The sequence below is a fragment of the Centroberyx affinis genome, unplaced genomic scaffold (genome assembly GCF_046629955.1).
Source record: "Centroberyx affinis isolate AG114_WGS23_722 - 3 ecotype Tasmania unplaced genomic scaffold, CSIRO-AGI_Caff_v1 ptg003223l_1, whole genome shotgun sequence".
NCBI lineage: Eukaryota > Metazoa > Chordata > Actinopteri > Beryciformes > Berycidae > Centroberyx > Centroberyx affinis.
In genome coordinates, this window is record NW_027281258.1 from 1 (window position 1) to 13,847 (window position 13,847).

At 42.3% G+C, this 13,847-nt stretch overlaps 1 protein-coding gene across 1 annotated transcript in view; it reads right to left on the minus strand.

The window, feature by feature from the left end:
• Nucleotides 1–1,103: 1,103 nt before the first annotated feature.
• Nucleotides 1,104–13,847, minus strand: part of pcloa (piccolo presynaptic cytomatrix protein a) — a gene marked incomplete at its 3' end in the record, with an annotated part of 49,051 nt that continues 36,307 nt past the window's right edge. Inside the window, exons 10-21 of the mRNA XM_071538211.1 lie at nucleotides 13,566–13,641; nucleotides 12,484–12,609; nucleotides 9,422–9,530; nucleotides 8,724–8,788; nucleotides 7,874–8,062; nucleotides 7,094–7,140; nucleotides 6,536–6,666; nucleotides 4,734–4,760; nucleotides 3,367–3,460; nucleotides 2,343–2,414; nucleotides 2,012–2,258; nucleotides 1,104–1,358 (exon numbers count right to left, since the gene is read on the minus strand). Coding sequence (XP_071394312.1) covers nucleotides 1,104–1,358; nucleotides 2,012–2,258; nucleotides 2,343–2,414; nucleotides 3,367–3,460; nucleotides 4,734–4,760; nucleotides 6,536–6,666; nucleotides 7,094–7,140; nucleotides 7,874–8,062; nucleotides 8,724–8,788; nucleotides 9,422–9,530; nucleotides 12,484–12,609; nucleotides 13,566–13,641 — 1,438 coding nt within the window. The remainder of the gene's footprint in view (nucleotides 1,359–2,011; nucleotides 2,259–2,342; nucleotides 2,415–3,366; nucleotides 3,461–4,733; nucleotides 4,761–6,535; nucleotides 6,667–7,093; nucleotides 7,141–7,873; nucleotides 8,063–8,723; nucleotides 8,789–9,421; nucleotides 9,531–12,483; nucleotides 12,610–13,565; nucleotides 13,642–13,847) is intronic.

Below are 13,847 nucleotides of genomic sequence, written 5' to 3' on the forward strand. Positions count from 1 at the left end.
AAAGGTCAAGATGGAAGGGGGGGGGGAGCAAAATGGAGACTCAGAGAGCGGTATATCCTCACCATGGCAACCAGCTTGACTGTCAATCACATGCAGCCACAGTGCGCAGTGCACATTCGCCCCGCCCACATGTCACTAAGGGGCGGGGTGTGCAGCGTCTACTGAGGTGCATTGTGGGTCCGGTAGTAGTCAAAACAAAAGGGGGGTGGTGGGGCAGCGGACTGCATGCACAGCCATCTCAGTGGAGGAGCTTCAGAAAAGCCGGTTGTTGTTTTGTTAACATAACAGAAATCAAAAGGAATTCCAAAAAATAAAACAACAAAAGAGGTTAATGATATCTTGGGGAGGAGATGGGAGTGCAACTTTCTTCTGTTTTACTGCTTGGATCAGTCAATCAATCCACAACAGCTGGCTGCAGTAATGTCTCTTGGAGCCATAAAAGTACCCAAACTTTCTCCTGATGAACTCCTGGGCTTGTAGCATCAAAGTTAGTCATTTGCTAGCTTAGTCATCTGAGAGATGGCGATGCGGCTGTGCTCTGACTGATAGATTGTCTTGACCCTTCAGATTATGTCCCGCAAGTCTGCTGGTCATGGTTCAATTTTTTTTTTTCCTGTCATACTTCCTTTCAACTCTGAAGTCAATTTAAATGATTCAAAACAGCAAATTAGTAAAACATAGCTTTAAAATAAGTAATTATTTCTGTTTAGTTTAGTCTTATAGTAATATTTAAAAGAGGATTTATAACCTGTTTAGTATTTTTAATGTTTACAGTTTCCTTTAGGTGGAACTAGCCTTTAGGTAGAAAATAAACCTTTATGCCTCTTTTGGGTCCATTGGGGGTCAAATTTAAGGGGGTGAAAGACAGTGTGCTACAGTACAAGTGAGGTGCTGGCTCTACACACTGAGTACATACAGAAGAGAAGCGGTGAGAGGTGGACACACTGTGAATACAAGGGGGAGAGGACCAGAAGGTACAAAGGTGAAGGAAACCGAGAATAGCAAGAAAAAGAAAAAAAAACAGAAAAAAAAAACAACAGAAGGTGGAACAGATGAGCGCGAGGAGGCCATGCTGCGTAGGCTTTATTTGCGTCTTGGTTTACTTGGTTGGAGGCGTTGCGGCGGCTGCTGTGGCTGCTGAGGGGCATCGCCCGTTGCTATGGCAACGCCTCCGCCGCTTCCAGTGCCGCTGTCCTGATGGTGTTGCCGTGAGGCGCTTTTGCTGGAGCGTGAAGCGCCGTGCGAGCGAGAGTGTTGGCTGTGTCCGTGGCTGTGGCTTTGGCTCAGGCCCTCGGACGGGGAAGGCTTCGATGTGCCAGGGCTACTGTGAGATTTCTCGATAGTGGGCACCTGCGTGTCTAAAACAACCAGATTCACCAAATTACCAAAAAAGGAATCCTAGCTTTTAGTTTAGGGAACTTAGAGGCTGTTACCAGACTGTATACTTTTGTGTACAGTCTATGGTGCATGGGTAAGCTTGCTAGTGAGATATCTAGCTAGGATGGTAACTGCCTTGTTAAGGGTATGATCTGGTAGCATCCTCATAATTTGAGGGATGTTTATTGTTAAATTAGGGGAGTGTTCAAAGCCTTCCACGACCACGTTGCCCTCAGTGTTAGGAGAAAGATAGAGGGAAGCTAAGGCTAGGCCTCTGAGCTGTGTGGAATCATGGGAACCCAAAAAAACAAATCACGAGAAAGCAAAAAGCATGAAGCTGAAGCTACAATGGGCAAGCAAAAATGGGTAGTGGGACCTGGTAAGATAGGAATACAGAGAGAAAGAAACAGGCAGAGAGAGGAAGGCACCAAGATAAAGGGGAAAAAATACAAGACAGAAGAAACAATGACAGGAAGAGAGAAAAAAGTAACAGAAGTCTGAAGAAAGAAAGAGAAAGGAAATCAAAGGACAGAGAAGAGGCAAACAAAGAGTAGAAAACCAGTAGAGTACAGAAGGTTGTTAGGGGATGGCGGTGACAGAGTCAAGCAGGTGAGGGAATTTCATCGTGTCCTACCCTTGGCCGGATCGGGAAAGATCCCGTGGCTCCGGCTCTTGATGACGGACGATTTTGGTGATTCCTGGTTATCGTGGGAGGAGCCGGTGGTTTTGGGGGAGGAGTGCTGTGAGGAGGGTTTAGAGGAGTGCTGCCGGCCCTGGCCAGAGTGGGAGCGCCGGTGGTGGTCCCCCTCGCTCTGCTCCTTCAGGGGGAGCCACCGCGGGACGTTGTCCAGCTGGGTGGTGCTGGACAGGTCAATGAGGACCTGGGAAAACATACAGCAATTTAATGAATCAATTTATCGATAGGCCGGCGTCCTAAAGCTGTTATCACCGTCAAGGGGGCTTACCTCTCCCAAGAAGTCATTAGAGGAGCACTTGTCGTAGTCCCACACGCTCACCTCTAGGGTCTTCTTCCTTAGCTGAAACACACACAGTGAAAAGAATGTGTATCCTTACAGTACCTTACCTTGGCTGAGTAACACAACAAAATGGCAAAGCAAACCTTAGAGAAACAACATTTGATTTCAACATCAAGTAACAGCAAACATTCAAACTCTTAAAGGAAAAAAAACACACAAGAAAAATGAAAGCAGTCTATATATTTTGCTGTGATTGATATTGGATCAGTGAATCTAAAATAGAATCTAAAATTGAATAATTGAATCCCATCGGAATGTCCATCTGCTCTGCTAAAATTATTCACCCATCGGTCACAGGGGGATCTACATTAAGAGCAGTTCCACACCGCTAGTCAGAGTGCCAGCAGCAGAGAAAGACGATGATTTGTCGGCACACCCTCGCAAATAGACAGGAGAATATTCAAGAGAGGTCAACCTCAGTTCAATGGTAATTAACACAAAGTCTATGGGGATTGCAGAAAACTTCTATTGTGGGTCTGTTTTGATCTCAGTGAAATAGGGATTATATGTATGATTAAGCCTGTATTGAGGAGGAATTAGTAGTGTGTGTGTGTGTGTGTGTGTGTGTGTGTGTGTGTGTGTGTGTGTGTGTCTTAGTCTGTAAATGTGTATGGAAAATCAGCACATTTTGGGGGGTAATTTTTTCATTTGTCATATATTGTTGCCTACAGAGCTTTACAATAGTATACTACATAATCAGGGTCAACATTATTTTGTTTGAATTATGAATTATTGAATCACAAAAGTACATTTTAATCAAACTTTTTGTGGTGTGAAATGTGTGAATGGACTTCTGTTAAGTGAAATGAGCCTGGATTCATTGTGTTTACTCACATATGCTGCTTCTGTGCACGCCTTAACTTTTAACAGCAAAAATAGGTGTTATGAACTTGGATGTGTGCCTATATACTTGTGTCTGCATCTGTTTATCTGAGTGTGTCAGTCCACATACCTGCTCCAGGTGGATATTCTTATAGATGACAGTCTGGTTCCACTCGGGGTTGAGACTCTTGCCTGCGTGTTTGGACCTCCTCTTGTTTTCAGCACTGGGGGAACATAAATCACAGACATACTGGCTCACCGACAGGCCATACAACAGGACTGAAGTTTAGGGGACCACCACAATGCAATGAGTACAACATACTGGTGTAGGGCACAATGTCACAGTAGAGGGGAAAATGAGTGTGATGCAGTGTTTGGTGGATGGCACAATGTGACGGTCACAATATATGGGCCCCCGTGCAAGGACGTCAGGGTACAATGTTAGGGTGCGCTGCAAAAAAGTCCATCTTTTGTGTCCATCATGTCATTTAGTCTGCTAGTCAGCTATAAAATATGAATTTCCTAAAACAAGTGAAAACTTATGCCAATGAGGAGAGATAATTTCACTTGTTTCCAATGCAGTTTCACTTTTTTCAGGGATTTTCTAGAAACAAGTGCTAGTATCTTGAAATGAGACATAATAGGCAGATCACTCCACTAGTATCAAGAAAATGACACTTCATTCAAGAAAAATTCTTGAAACAAGTTGATTTGCATCAGAAACAATGAAATTGTCTGACTCCACTGGCCGAATTTTTACACTTGTTTTAAGAAAAATAATATTTTAAGTCACGGCAGCCTCATTGGACTAGAATAAATGACTTTTTAAGATGGATTTTTGCAGTGTGTAGGGTTTGGTATAAGATTGTAGAGTATGATGTAAGTGTGTGAGAGTTAGTTTAGCAAAGAAATAACTAGATGATGAAATAAATAAGGATTGCAGGGCAAAATAATGGGAGTGTGTACAGAGTATACTGGGGCATCAACGGTACAATGCTGGGGCACGATGTAGAACATTGCTGAGGGATTTCAACCACAATAACGAGAACAACCTAAAGGGTGTACGGCGCAATGTTATGGTGTCAAATCACAATGGTTAGGAACACAAAGAGGCCATCTATCAGGAAAACATAACAGTTAGTTGGGAAAAAGGTTATCGTTGGCACAGTGTACTGTATGTATTATGTTAAAGTGAAGGGCAGATGTTAATATTAAGGGTTTAAAGGGAGATTCTGCTCTAAAATGCAAAGACAGACACTCACTCTAAAGGTGCAGGGAACATCATGAGGTTATGGGGAACAGGGGAAGTGCACATTGTGCCAGGGTGAAGGGAGTTAGCAGGGCTGAACTAATTGACTTGTACAAGCAATGAACGTCCAATTAGAGTTAGAAAACAACGCTGACCAATCTGCAACCTTGACCAACTGACAACCAAATTTCAACCATAACAGAACCAAAGGACCAAAGTGGCATAATCAGAGTGGGCAAGTCACATACCTGGCGTTCTGGACAACCATGACCTGACTGAGGGGGTCCAGCATGCATTAAATATAGAAAACAACATACAGAAACAATAGTCAGAGGGAGGGTGGGGGGTCAGAGAGTGTCAGTGGACTGAGTGTGTGTGTGAGGGAAGGGGAGAGGATTAGATAGGTACCAAATAGGCTTGATGTGTTATGCATTGTCTGTGTCCAGACTTGGGGCAGGAGCAGGGGGCTGTGGTGTGGCTGTGTAGGTGGATTTTAGAGTATGTGCTTTTGTGTGTTGTGTGTGGGTGTATGTACAGAGGGCTTTCAGGTGATGTAACACACCCTTTGGCAGCCATAGTGGAGGTCCACTGCTCTTGGGCAAGAGTGGCTGTGGATAGCTGGTTGCATTTATAAATGTACGACTTGGCCTTCTCAACAGAATTCAATGGGCATGGTTCATTTTTGTGCAGTTTTTGAATGGGAACAAATCATTTTGCCACTAATAAATTTGATCAATTTTGTGTCAGGCTATTAGCTAGGAAATCATCTGGTCCATCACTGTCATTGTTGTAAACACATCTGAACTGCGCACTAGCTAATGTATCTGCAAGCGTTAGTAGTGGCTTGCATGCGAACATTAGCATAATTTTCTCTGCTACGTTAGCCTGCTGGCTAGTTAGCTAGCTAACAAAGCCAAAAACCAACTGTTCGTTCAGGTTAACTGAGCTGACTCCTCTCAAGCAATAATGTGTGGGGTCTAAGGCTAAAGACAAAACAAAATTCCTGTGTCACAACAATCTAAATTTGGAATCATGATGGCACCAGTCGTGGTTGCTTGTGATGCAACTGCAAAGCCTCTGTACAGATTGCAGTTGGTGCTCTGATAGCTGTGAGATTGTGCGTGTATACACAAGTAGCATATACACGTATGTGCACACATGCGCTCATGTGCGCATGCTTGCGTGACCACTTTTATCTGAAATGGCCCCTGTAAAAACACCAGTGGATCTCGAGGGACCCCATGGATAGAGCAGAGAAGGTGGGACATTACACATTACAGTGCAATCACAGTGAGAAAGGAGCCTAGACTTATGAGGGAGTGTGGATTGTATTACAAGCAAATATGAGAGCTATTGATTTTTCCTGCCCTCGCACCTAGAACACCCATCAACAGGGACAACGTCAACACAAGTACATTAACAACCCCATATCATTTACATAATGTTTGAGTTGTCGTTCAACATTGATGAGTCCCTTAACAAGTTCATTTCATATGACGCTATTGGTACTAGATTTATAAAACATTTAACATTTAACGGACCTGATGTATAGTTTATACAGTTGGTGTGATGGAATTGATACCAAGGAAAGGTAATGTGCTGCTCACTGAAAGATGTCATGGTAAGCCAAAATCAATTGTAAATCGATTTTAAAATGAATGGAAATTAGGTTTGAGCTTAACAAAATGGCTGCCTTTGAAACCTGGATTTCAATGGGAAAATCTAAGCATGTGTATTACGCACTCAAATTCCTTCTCCAAAAACAGCTGAAAAAGACAGTACAGGATGAAAACAGTAATGTCCTGAACACTTATAAACACATTGGAAAACATGAAAACATTTTTGAACCTTCCTCTTATGAATGACAATAATTTTAAGAATGCTTTTCTTCACAAGCTGTCACCACATAATACTGTTAAGAGTTAGTTATCATCTTCATTGTCAAACCACATTGTGAATACTTAATTTTTATCATGACCACTGCTGTCTATTCTCCTATCCTGAAGTTGTGATTTGGGGTGTGCTTGCAGTTTGCACACCCTTGACTCACCCTCTCCCTGGTAGGAGGTAGACTTTGACAAAGGGGTCAGAGTAGCCGTTGTTGTCCCGTGGAGCGAGGTTTCTGGCCTGGAGGACATGAACAATCAAGTTGCCCAGCTGCTTGTCATAGTGGATTTGAAGCTGCAGAACAAAAGCACAATGGATTACAATGGAATCAAATGCACATGGAGAGAGAAAGAATGGAAGATGGAAGATTTTCAGTGTTTCTAAAATATAGAGGACTCTGTTTGTAAACATGTTATCATTTTGTCACCCAAAGATTAAAGTCATCTATCTTTTTTAAAATGTACTGTCATTTGTTTTAATTGGCTATCAATCATTTTGTAAGGTGTGCTTTTTCAAATGGTGGCTATATCATTCTGGAATAAAATTCTTTATTTGTGTTTACTAAAATATGTCCTGTCACTTGCATTTCATTTGATTTCATGTATTAAAAACACAAAGAGACTCAGCCATACTGACAATGATCACTTACAGAAAAAGGGCCAGATTTATACTATGATTAAACATGACAGAGTTTATCCTGTCTTTTCGTTGTTTCACAGACCTGTATCTCTCCAGAGACGGGGTGGGACTGGGTCTTGGCCCCTTCTGCTGTCTGTAAAACAAGAGAGCAACATGCTTAGATACCACAGGCAAGAGTCTGTAGGTGGAGACTTTATGTTTACTAGTGGGTGTTCAGTCGTACTGTACACTGTGTGCTGTGCTGTGTAGGTCAGTGAGTTTGTTTATGCAGTTGGTGTGTAGAACTTTCAAAGTGCTTGAGGCTTTAGAAACTGTTGAACCACAACTTACTCTCTCAAATTTGATGAATCAGTGTTTCAATTTCCATATTTATACTGATAATAATAACAGGCTAACAACTTGATATGGTAGATTTTGACAACCATAAACTTGGTATATGTTCCTGCAAACAAATACACAAGACCCAGAGAGATCATCAACATCAACTCTTCTCTCATTCAACTCTTTCTGTTATAATATTTTGAAAACTTAATTTGTATAGCACATTTGTAAAGCAAAGTGTACAATGTGCTTGAAAATCAAAACAAACAAAAGACAGAAATAAGGTTGCACAAGAAAAGAAGACAGAAAGAAGACTGTGACAGAAAGCAAAGAAGGAAATTGGGATACAAACTCTGGTTAGAAAGGGGTGGGGAAGGAGGATAAGAGCATACTAACAAGCCAATATAAAATAGAAAAAAGAAAAAGGTAGAAATGGGTCTTAAAGAGTTTTTAAAGACAACACTGATCAGCAAAATCTCCAAGTCAATTCTATCTCTCCTCAGCCAATCAAGACAAAACAAAAAAAACTCCACCCGTGGACTCGCCTTGCTGCTGTGGCGTTTCTTGCTGACGGAGGGTGAGCCTGGCTGCCCGGGGCTGGAGGCTGCTGAGGTGGTGGCAGGCAGAGAGGAGGTGGAGGAGGCGGGAGGAGCCTGCTGCTGCGACACTTTCTGCAGCTCCGCCGCCAGCTGCTTGGGGTCAACGCCTGGAGACCTGGGAGGTCTGTCGCCTGGAGGGTGCGCACATACAGACATAGACACAGAAACTGCAGACTGAGTGCACATGCTCTTTTACAGTGATACCCTGCTTCACAGTCACACAGTTGCACACAGTCACACCTGTGAGCTTCCCAGTGCAATCACAGTCTGGCCACTGAGCAGCTCCACTGGAGTTGGGGGTTGGGGATTAAGTGCCTTGCTCAAGGGCACATCAACAGTAGTTGTTGTCCAATGGGAGAGCATTATTCTCTCACTTTCCCCACCCACATTTTTCCAGCATGTCCAGGGATTGGACCCAACAACCTTCCTTTCTAACTTCTAGGCTACTTTATTTAGATAGAAATAGGGCAATAGAAAACATGGAAAGAAAACTTCAAGATGGATATTCAGGCGCAACGGTGCGGTATAGCTCTTTTGAGAACAATCTAGTGTTCTCTGTATGGTTCAATGTACTGCAGTCAGAGAAAATAGGCCACAATTGATGCATGAAAGAACTTGAGAAAGGAGAGACTGGTAGATGAAAGCAATGTGAGAAGAGAGCGTAAAAAATGCAAGAGCCAGGAAGTAATTAAGAAATACTAAAGAGGAAGAGGCAGGGGTGACAGTGGAGAGAAAGAGAGATGTAGTGAAGGCATGGCCGGGTTGGAGTAGAGGGGATATGGGATATCTCACCTTTGGTGTGCTCCTGGAAATCCAGGTGCTGGGAACCCTCAGAGTCAGCCAGCATGTTGAGATCACTGAAAAGTAGAGAAAAATGGGTTGCATGATATTGAAAAGGAAAACTCAAATTAAAAAAGGGAGTAAAAAAAGAAAAAGAAAAAATAAATAAAGCTGAGGAGACTAGAAAAAATATTACATGTCAAGTCAATAGAAGAAAGATGATGACGAGAATAGGACTGATGAGTCAGACTTGAGACTGAAAGCCCCCAAACAACTATGAATCACACCTTCAGTATATTAATATTCTGTGGACAGCAAAGCTAGTAATCATGACTTGCTTTCAAATATTTGAAATGGAAAGTCGGGTTCTAATCTGAGGGTGTGCATGGCATAATACATTAATGGATGATTTAGGTGAAAAATCCTGCTTTTGGAAGTCATGACAATCAATGACTGTGGAAAAGAGAGAAGAAGAATGGGAGAAAGCATTACGGAGATAGAGGCAGGAAATGGAGAGAGACCAAGGATTGGATTAGCAAAGACAGAGAGGAAGATGGATTTGAGAGTGATGATGACAGAGAATGAGAAAGGAGATAAAGAGACAGAAATATGAGAGAAGGATGAGCAAGGGATGAGGAGAAAGAAAGAGCATGAGAGAGAGAGAGAGAGGTGGGGGGAGAACTAGATGGAGTGACAAAGGATATACTCACAGTCTGACACACAGCTCAGCCTCGCTGCACTGCTGTCCCACAAGCCCTTGCACCTCTTCGTAGGTCTTCCCCGTCAGAGGAACGCCATTCCACTCCAGGACTTGCATTCCTACACACATTAACAAAATTGCACACAGGGATACACAAGCAGTCCAAAATATACAAAATTAGTATCTATTGATTCCATACTTTTATCTTTATATATAAACTTTCACCTCAAACAAAAAACAAAGAATTGATTCCAACGGTATGCAAGTAAAAGACTATACGTGAGCAGCTGTTTAAATTCAGAAAGGGATCAATATATTCTAATCAACAAATTCATGAGGATGAGAATTGATGAGGGTGAGTGACCAGGCCAAAGTCAATGAAAATAAGGGGTCTAATATATAATTTGATTCAATTAAGAGTGTGTAATCCTTTAAAAGGACTGGTCAAACTTTTAAAGAGGCTCTGATTCTTGCATATGAAAGTGGGTGAGTTCTGTACATTGAAACGACATGTGCATCAACTTGCAAGCCAAAACAGGTGAGATAACTGCTGGAGGCAACCCAAATAGCAGCTGTGTGACAAAGCTGCATGTGGAGCACTCAGGCACAGATTTGGGTAAAAATGAACTCAAAAATGTCTTCATTGTAATTCAACTATTTGAGGTGCACTCGATTTATCTGTCCAGACGATGAAATAGATTTAAAAGTAACATAATGTGCAAGATAAGATAGATCATGTGCTACACATTTTCTCAAACGTAAATTATGACTTGTAAAGCATTTAAAATCCAATCAAGTTTTTTCCCGGATCTGCTCCAGCAATGACAAGTGTCTCCTTGAGCAGAGAAGGAATTGACCCTTAACTTATAGTAAGTTCAGCAGTGACAGCTCATATGAGTCCACACGGCACAGCAAAAAAACACTACATCACCCAAAGCACACCCTGCTCTCTGGCAGGACTTACACAGTTTGAAACAGCGCAACAGGAGGGTCCTCTGTTTGCGATGGTACTCTCGAGCTGCGTGTGTGAATGACATGGAAGCTGCTGTAGTTTCATTCTGATACCATTCATTGAACTGGATGTATGTCTTGCATGTGTGTTCCACTTTGCACACATTCAAAGAAACTTACATTTCAGTGATCAGACAAACAAAGATGCAAGCATCAACACATGCATATGCACTCTCTCTCTCTCTCTCTCTCTCTCTCTCTCTCTCTCTCTCTCTCTATCTCTCTCTCTCTCCCTCTATGACACCAGGCCTCTACACCTGCTAGATTTGACAACATTTCCCCATATTCACACCACTCAGAGTGAGATGCCATGTTCCCGCTGGCAGAGCCAAAGTACATTGCAGTCATTCTGCTCAGTGCTGATGACAGGGTTATGGGTGTTACCATGGTTGAGTTGTCATCTCCACTAACAACACCACAGATGCATCTTGACTCTTGGACTGAAACAATCATCAACATTATTTGCCTATGAATAGACGAGACTAGTCTAGGATGAGGTGGGCAATCACAGATTACAATACTAGACAATACTAGTTTAAGGTAAAGAGGAGTGGAGTAGAGAAGAATGGAGTAGTGTAAGGTGGAGAAGTGTTTGAGAAATTACACTGCTTGCAGAATATTCTCTCCTCTGGCCTGGCAATGCATTAATACCCTGGTTAGAGCTGAACAATACTTAAAAGTGATTTTGTAGACAGCAGACAGCTCATTTACAAGCCACAGGAAATCAGAGAGAGGTGGAGGAGAGGTGGTGGAAGGGATAAAGGGAGGAAGGAGGCAATGGAGGGATGGAGGGAGAAACGAAGGATGTGAAGCAGGAAATAGGATGGAAGGTTAAAGAGGCAACGAGATGAACGGAAGGTGGATGGATTGAGACTGAAATGGAGAGAGACCATAAAGACAGGCGAGGTGATGGCAGGAGCGCAGAGAGGGACAGAGAGGTAGAGAGAAACAGTTATGTGGATTGTGAGAAGGAGGAAAAGGAAGGAGAGCAAGCGAGAACAGAAAGTGAGAAGAGGACTCGCCCACACTCAAACACACACACACATCCACAGAGCGCAGGCAGATGGGTAGCTCACTACACAGGTCCAAACCAGGCTGTGTTTCTCTCTCCCTGTCTCACCACCCATAGATCACCAGTGTGGCGGCTTCACAAAGGCGGGGGCTGGAGGTTTACCAATTTACCGTGGCCCTCAACACAGAGATGAAAGGGGACTATAATTAGACTGATAGAGAGACTGAGAGGGTGAGAGGGGTTAACTGTCCCCAGCCTACCTCCTGTGAAATCAATATACCTCATGAAATGTGTTCCGGTTAATATACCACACAGCAATTTATCCTGAGGTAGTGTCAGTGAGAGGTGTGTAAGGCTGAGATCACAGGTTGTATATCTGTGGGTTAGCGTACAATGGCTACTGGCTTGTTAAATAGTTACAGCTGTTTCATTCACATAAGTAGTGGTAATGCTTGCATATTCATTTAACCGTATGGAGAGCTAGTGCATCATTTATTGAAAATTATATATTGTATATATGATGGAATATATGATATATTATGTGCTAATCATTAGACTGAATCTCCATTCCTATCACTCATAATTCACCTGAATGATCCAATGAAAACACAACTCCATCGCTTTATAAACCCTCTACCTGTAAGCTTTCCTTTTTCTTTCTCCTTTTTCATGACCAAATGTGAGTCATGGCCCATTGCTGGGAGGTGATAAAACTAAATGCAAATTAAGTCCTATTTTTGTCATCGCTCTGCCTCTCACACACACACATCGCATGTCCAATTCTGATTCAATTATGTCAACCTTGAGGTATCTCAGATGCAGTTATGCATGTAAATCACATGTTTAAGGATCTTAAAAACGGGTGTAGGATAGACAGATATGAAAACAAATCTCCAGACTATCCTTGTCATCTTATTTCTTTACACCTGGCAGCAAAAGATGAGTGCACAGAATAGGTAGACACAGCATTGTCTTCCATCGCATGTTTTTTTTTCTTAGCACATCAAACTGATTGAAGAACAGATGTAGCATTTAGTGAGGGACTTTACCTTCTAGAATCTTCCCTGTCTGTTCTGCAGCTCCACCAGGTAGGACTTTGGCAACATAGGCTCCAATGTCTCCATTACTTCCTGGGACCTCTTTCCCTCCAACCACACGGATACCTAGTCCATTTCCTGGTTAGGAAGAGAAACAAAACATAATAACATTAATACAACTGTAATCTCTCGCCTATTCATTATTCATATTCTTTCTCTCTCTATACACACACACACACACACACACACACACACACCAAAGACAGACAAGACAGAAGAAAAGAGAAACTGTGAACTCATACCCACCAGAACACCAGCATACATTCCAACCCCTGTACTGATTATACACAAATCATCACACAAGGACCTATTATTTACTGTATCCTTCCAGGGATCACATATTAATAAGCCTTCAACTACACAGAACCAGAACCTCCCTCCCTGTATCAAACACTTATGGAGGCGAGAACAAAATCGCTGGGACAAAATGAGTCAGTTCAGCACCCAGTCCTCGTAAACAAAATGCTTCCTTTGTGGGCCGCTTGTTAATTGCATAAGATAATCCAGTGTGTGAAGGATACGCCATTTTGAGCATGGCAATGACTGATGAGTGTGGAGAAGAGCCAAATCAACAAAGAAGCCAGGAAATGAAATGTCTGCCTGCTTTGGCCCTGAAGGAGTGGTATGATGGAACGCTATGGTAGCAGAGGTGACTTGCCAGTTTGTTGAGGTTTGGCATAAATATCAAGTAAATAGATGCATGAAACATACTATTCATGCTCTATAGTATTAACCCTATGAGATGTTATGATGCATATTAATTTGTGCCTCATTTTATTGTGTTTGTCATTTGTTAATCATTTTGAATTACTGCATTCTATTTTATGATCATTTAAATGCAGCTGAATGAAAACACTTAATGCCTATGCTATACACATTGCATATTTGATACAGTCAGCAAGCAATGGGGTCAGTAAAAATAGCATGTATCACAATAGCTTTTATTACGTCCCTTTGAACACATATTCCTGGTAGTGTTAGTGTGCTGCTGCTGTTGTTATTGAATAAAAAGGAGTAATTTGTGATACCTTTACCTGAGACACTGCGGTCTTTTGGATCCCTCTGCAGTTTGACTCTGAGGTGAGGGAAGGGGTAGTACAGGCCTTTCCCCTGTGACACATACACACCGGTGAGATGTTATGTAAGCACAAGATACACTGAGAACAGTTAAGTATGGATATCTTGACAACATGCAGGCTCATATGGCCCAAGTGCCTTTCGCTACTGTGTATACGAGTGTACAAACTGCATCTAGATTGCATGATGACCGTGTGAGTGGATGAGGGTGTAAGTGTTTGTGTGTGTATGTTTTTCCT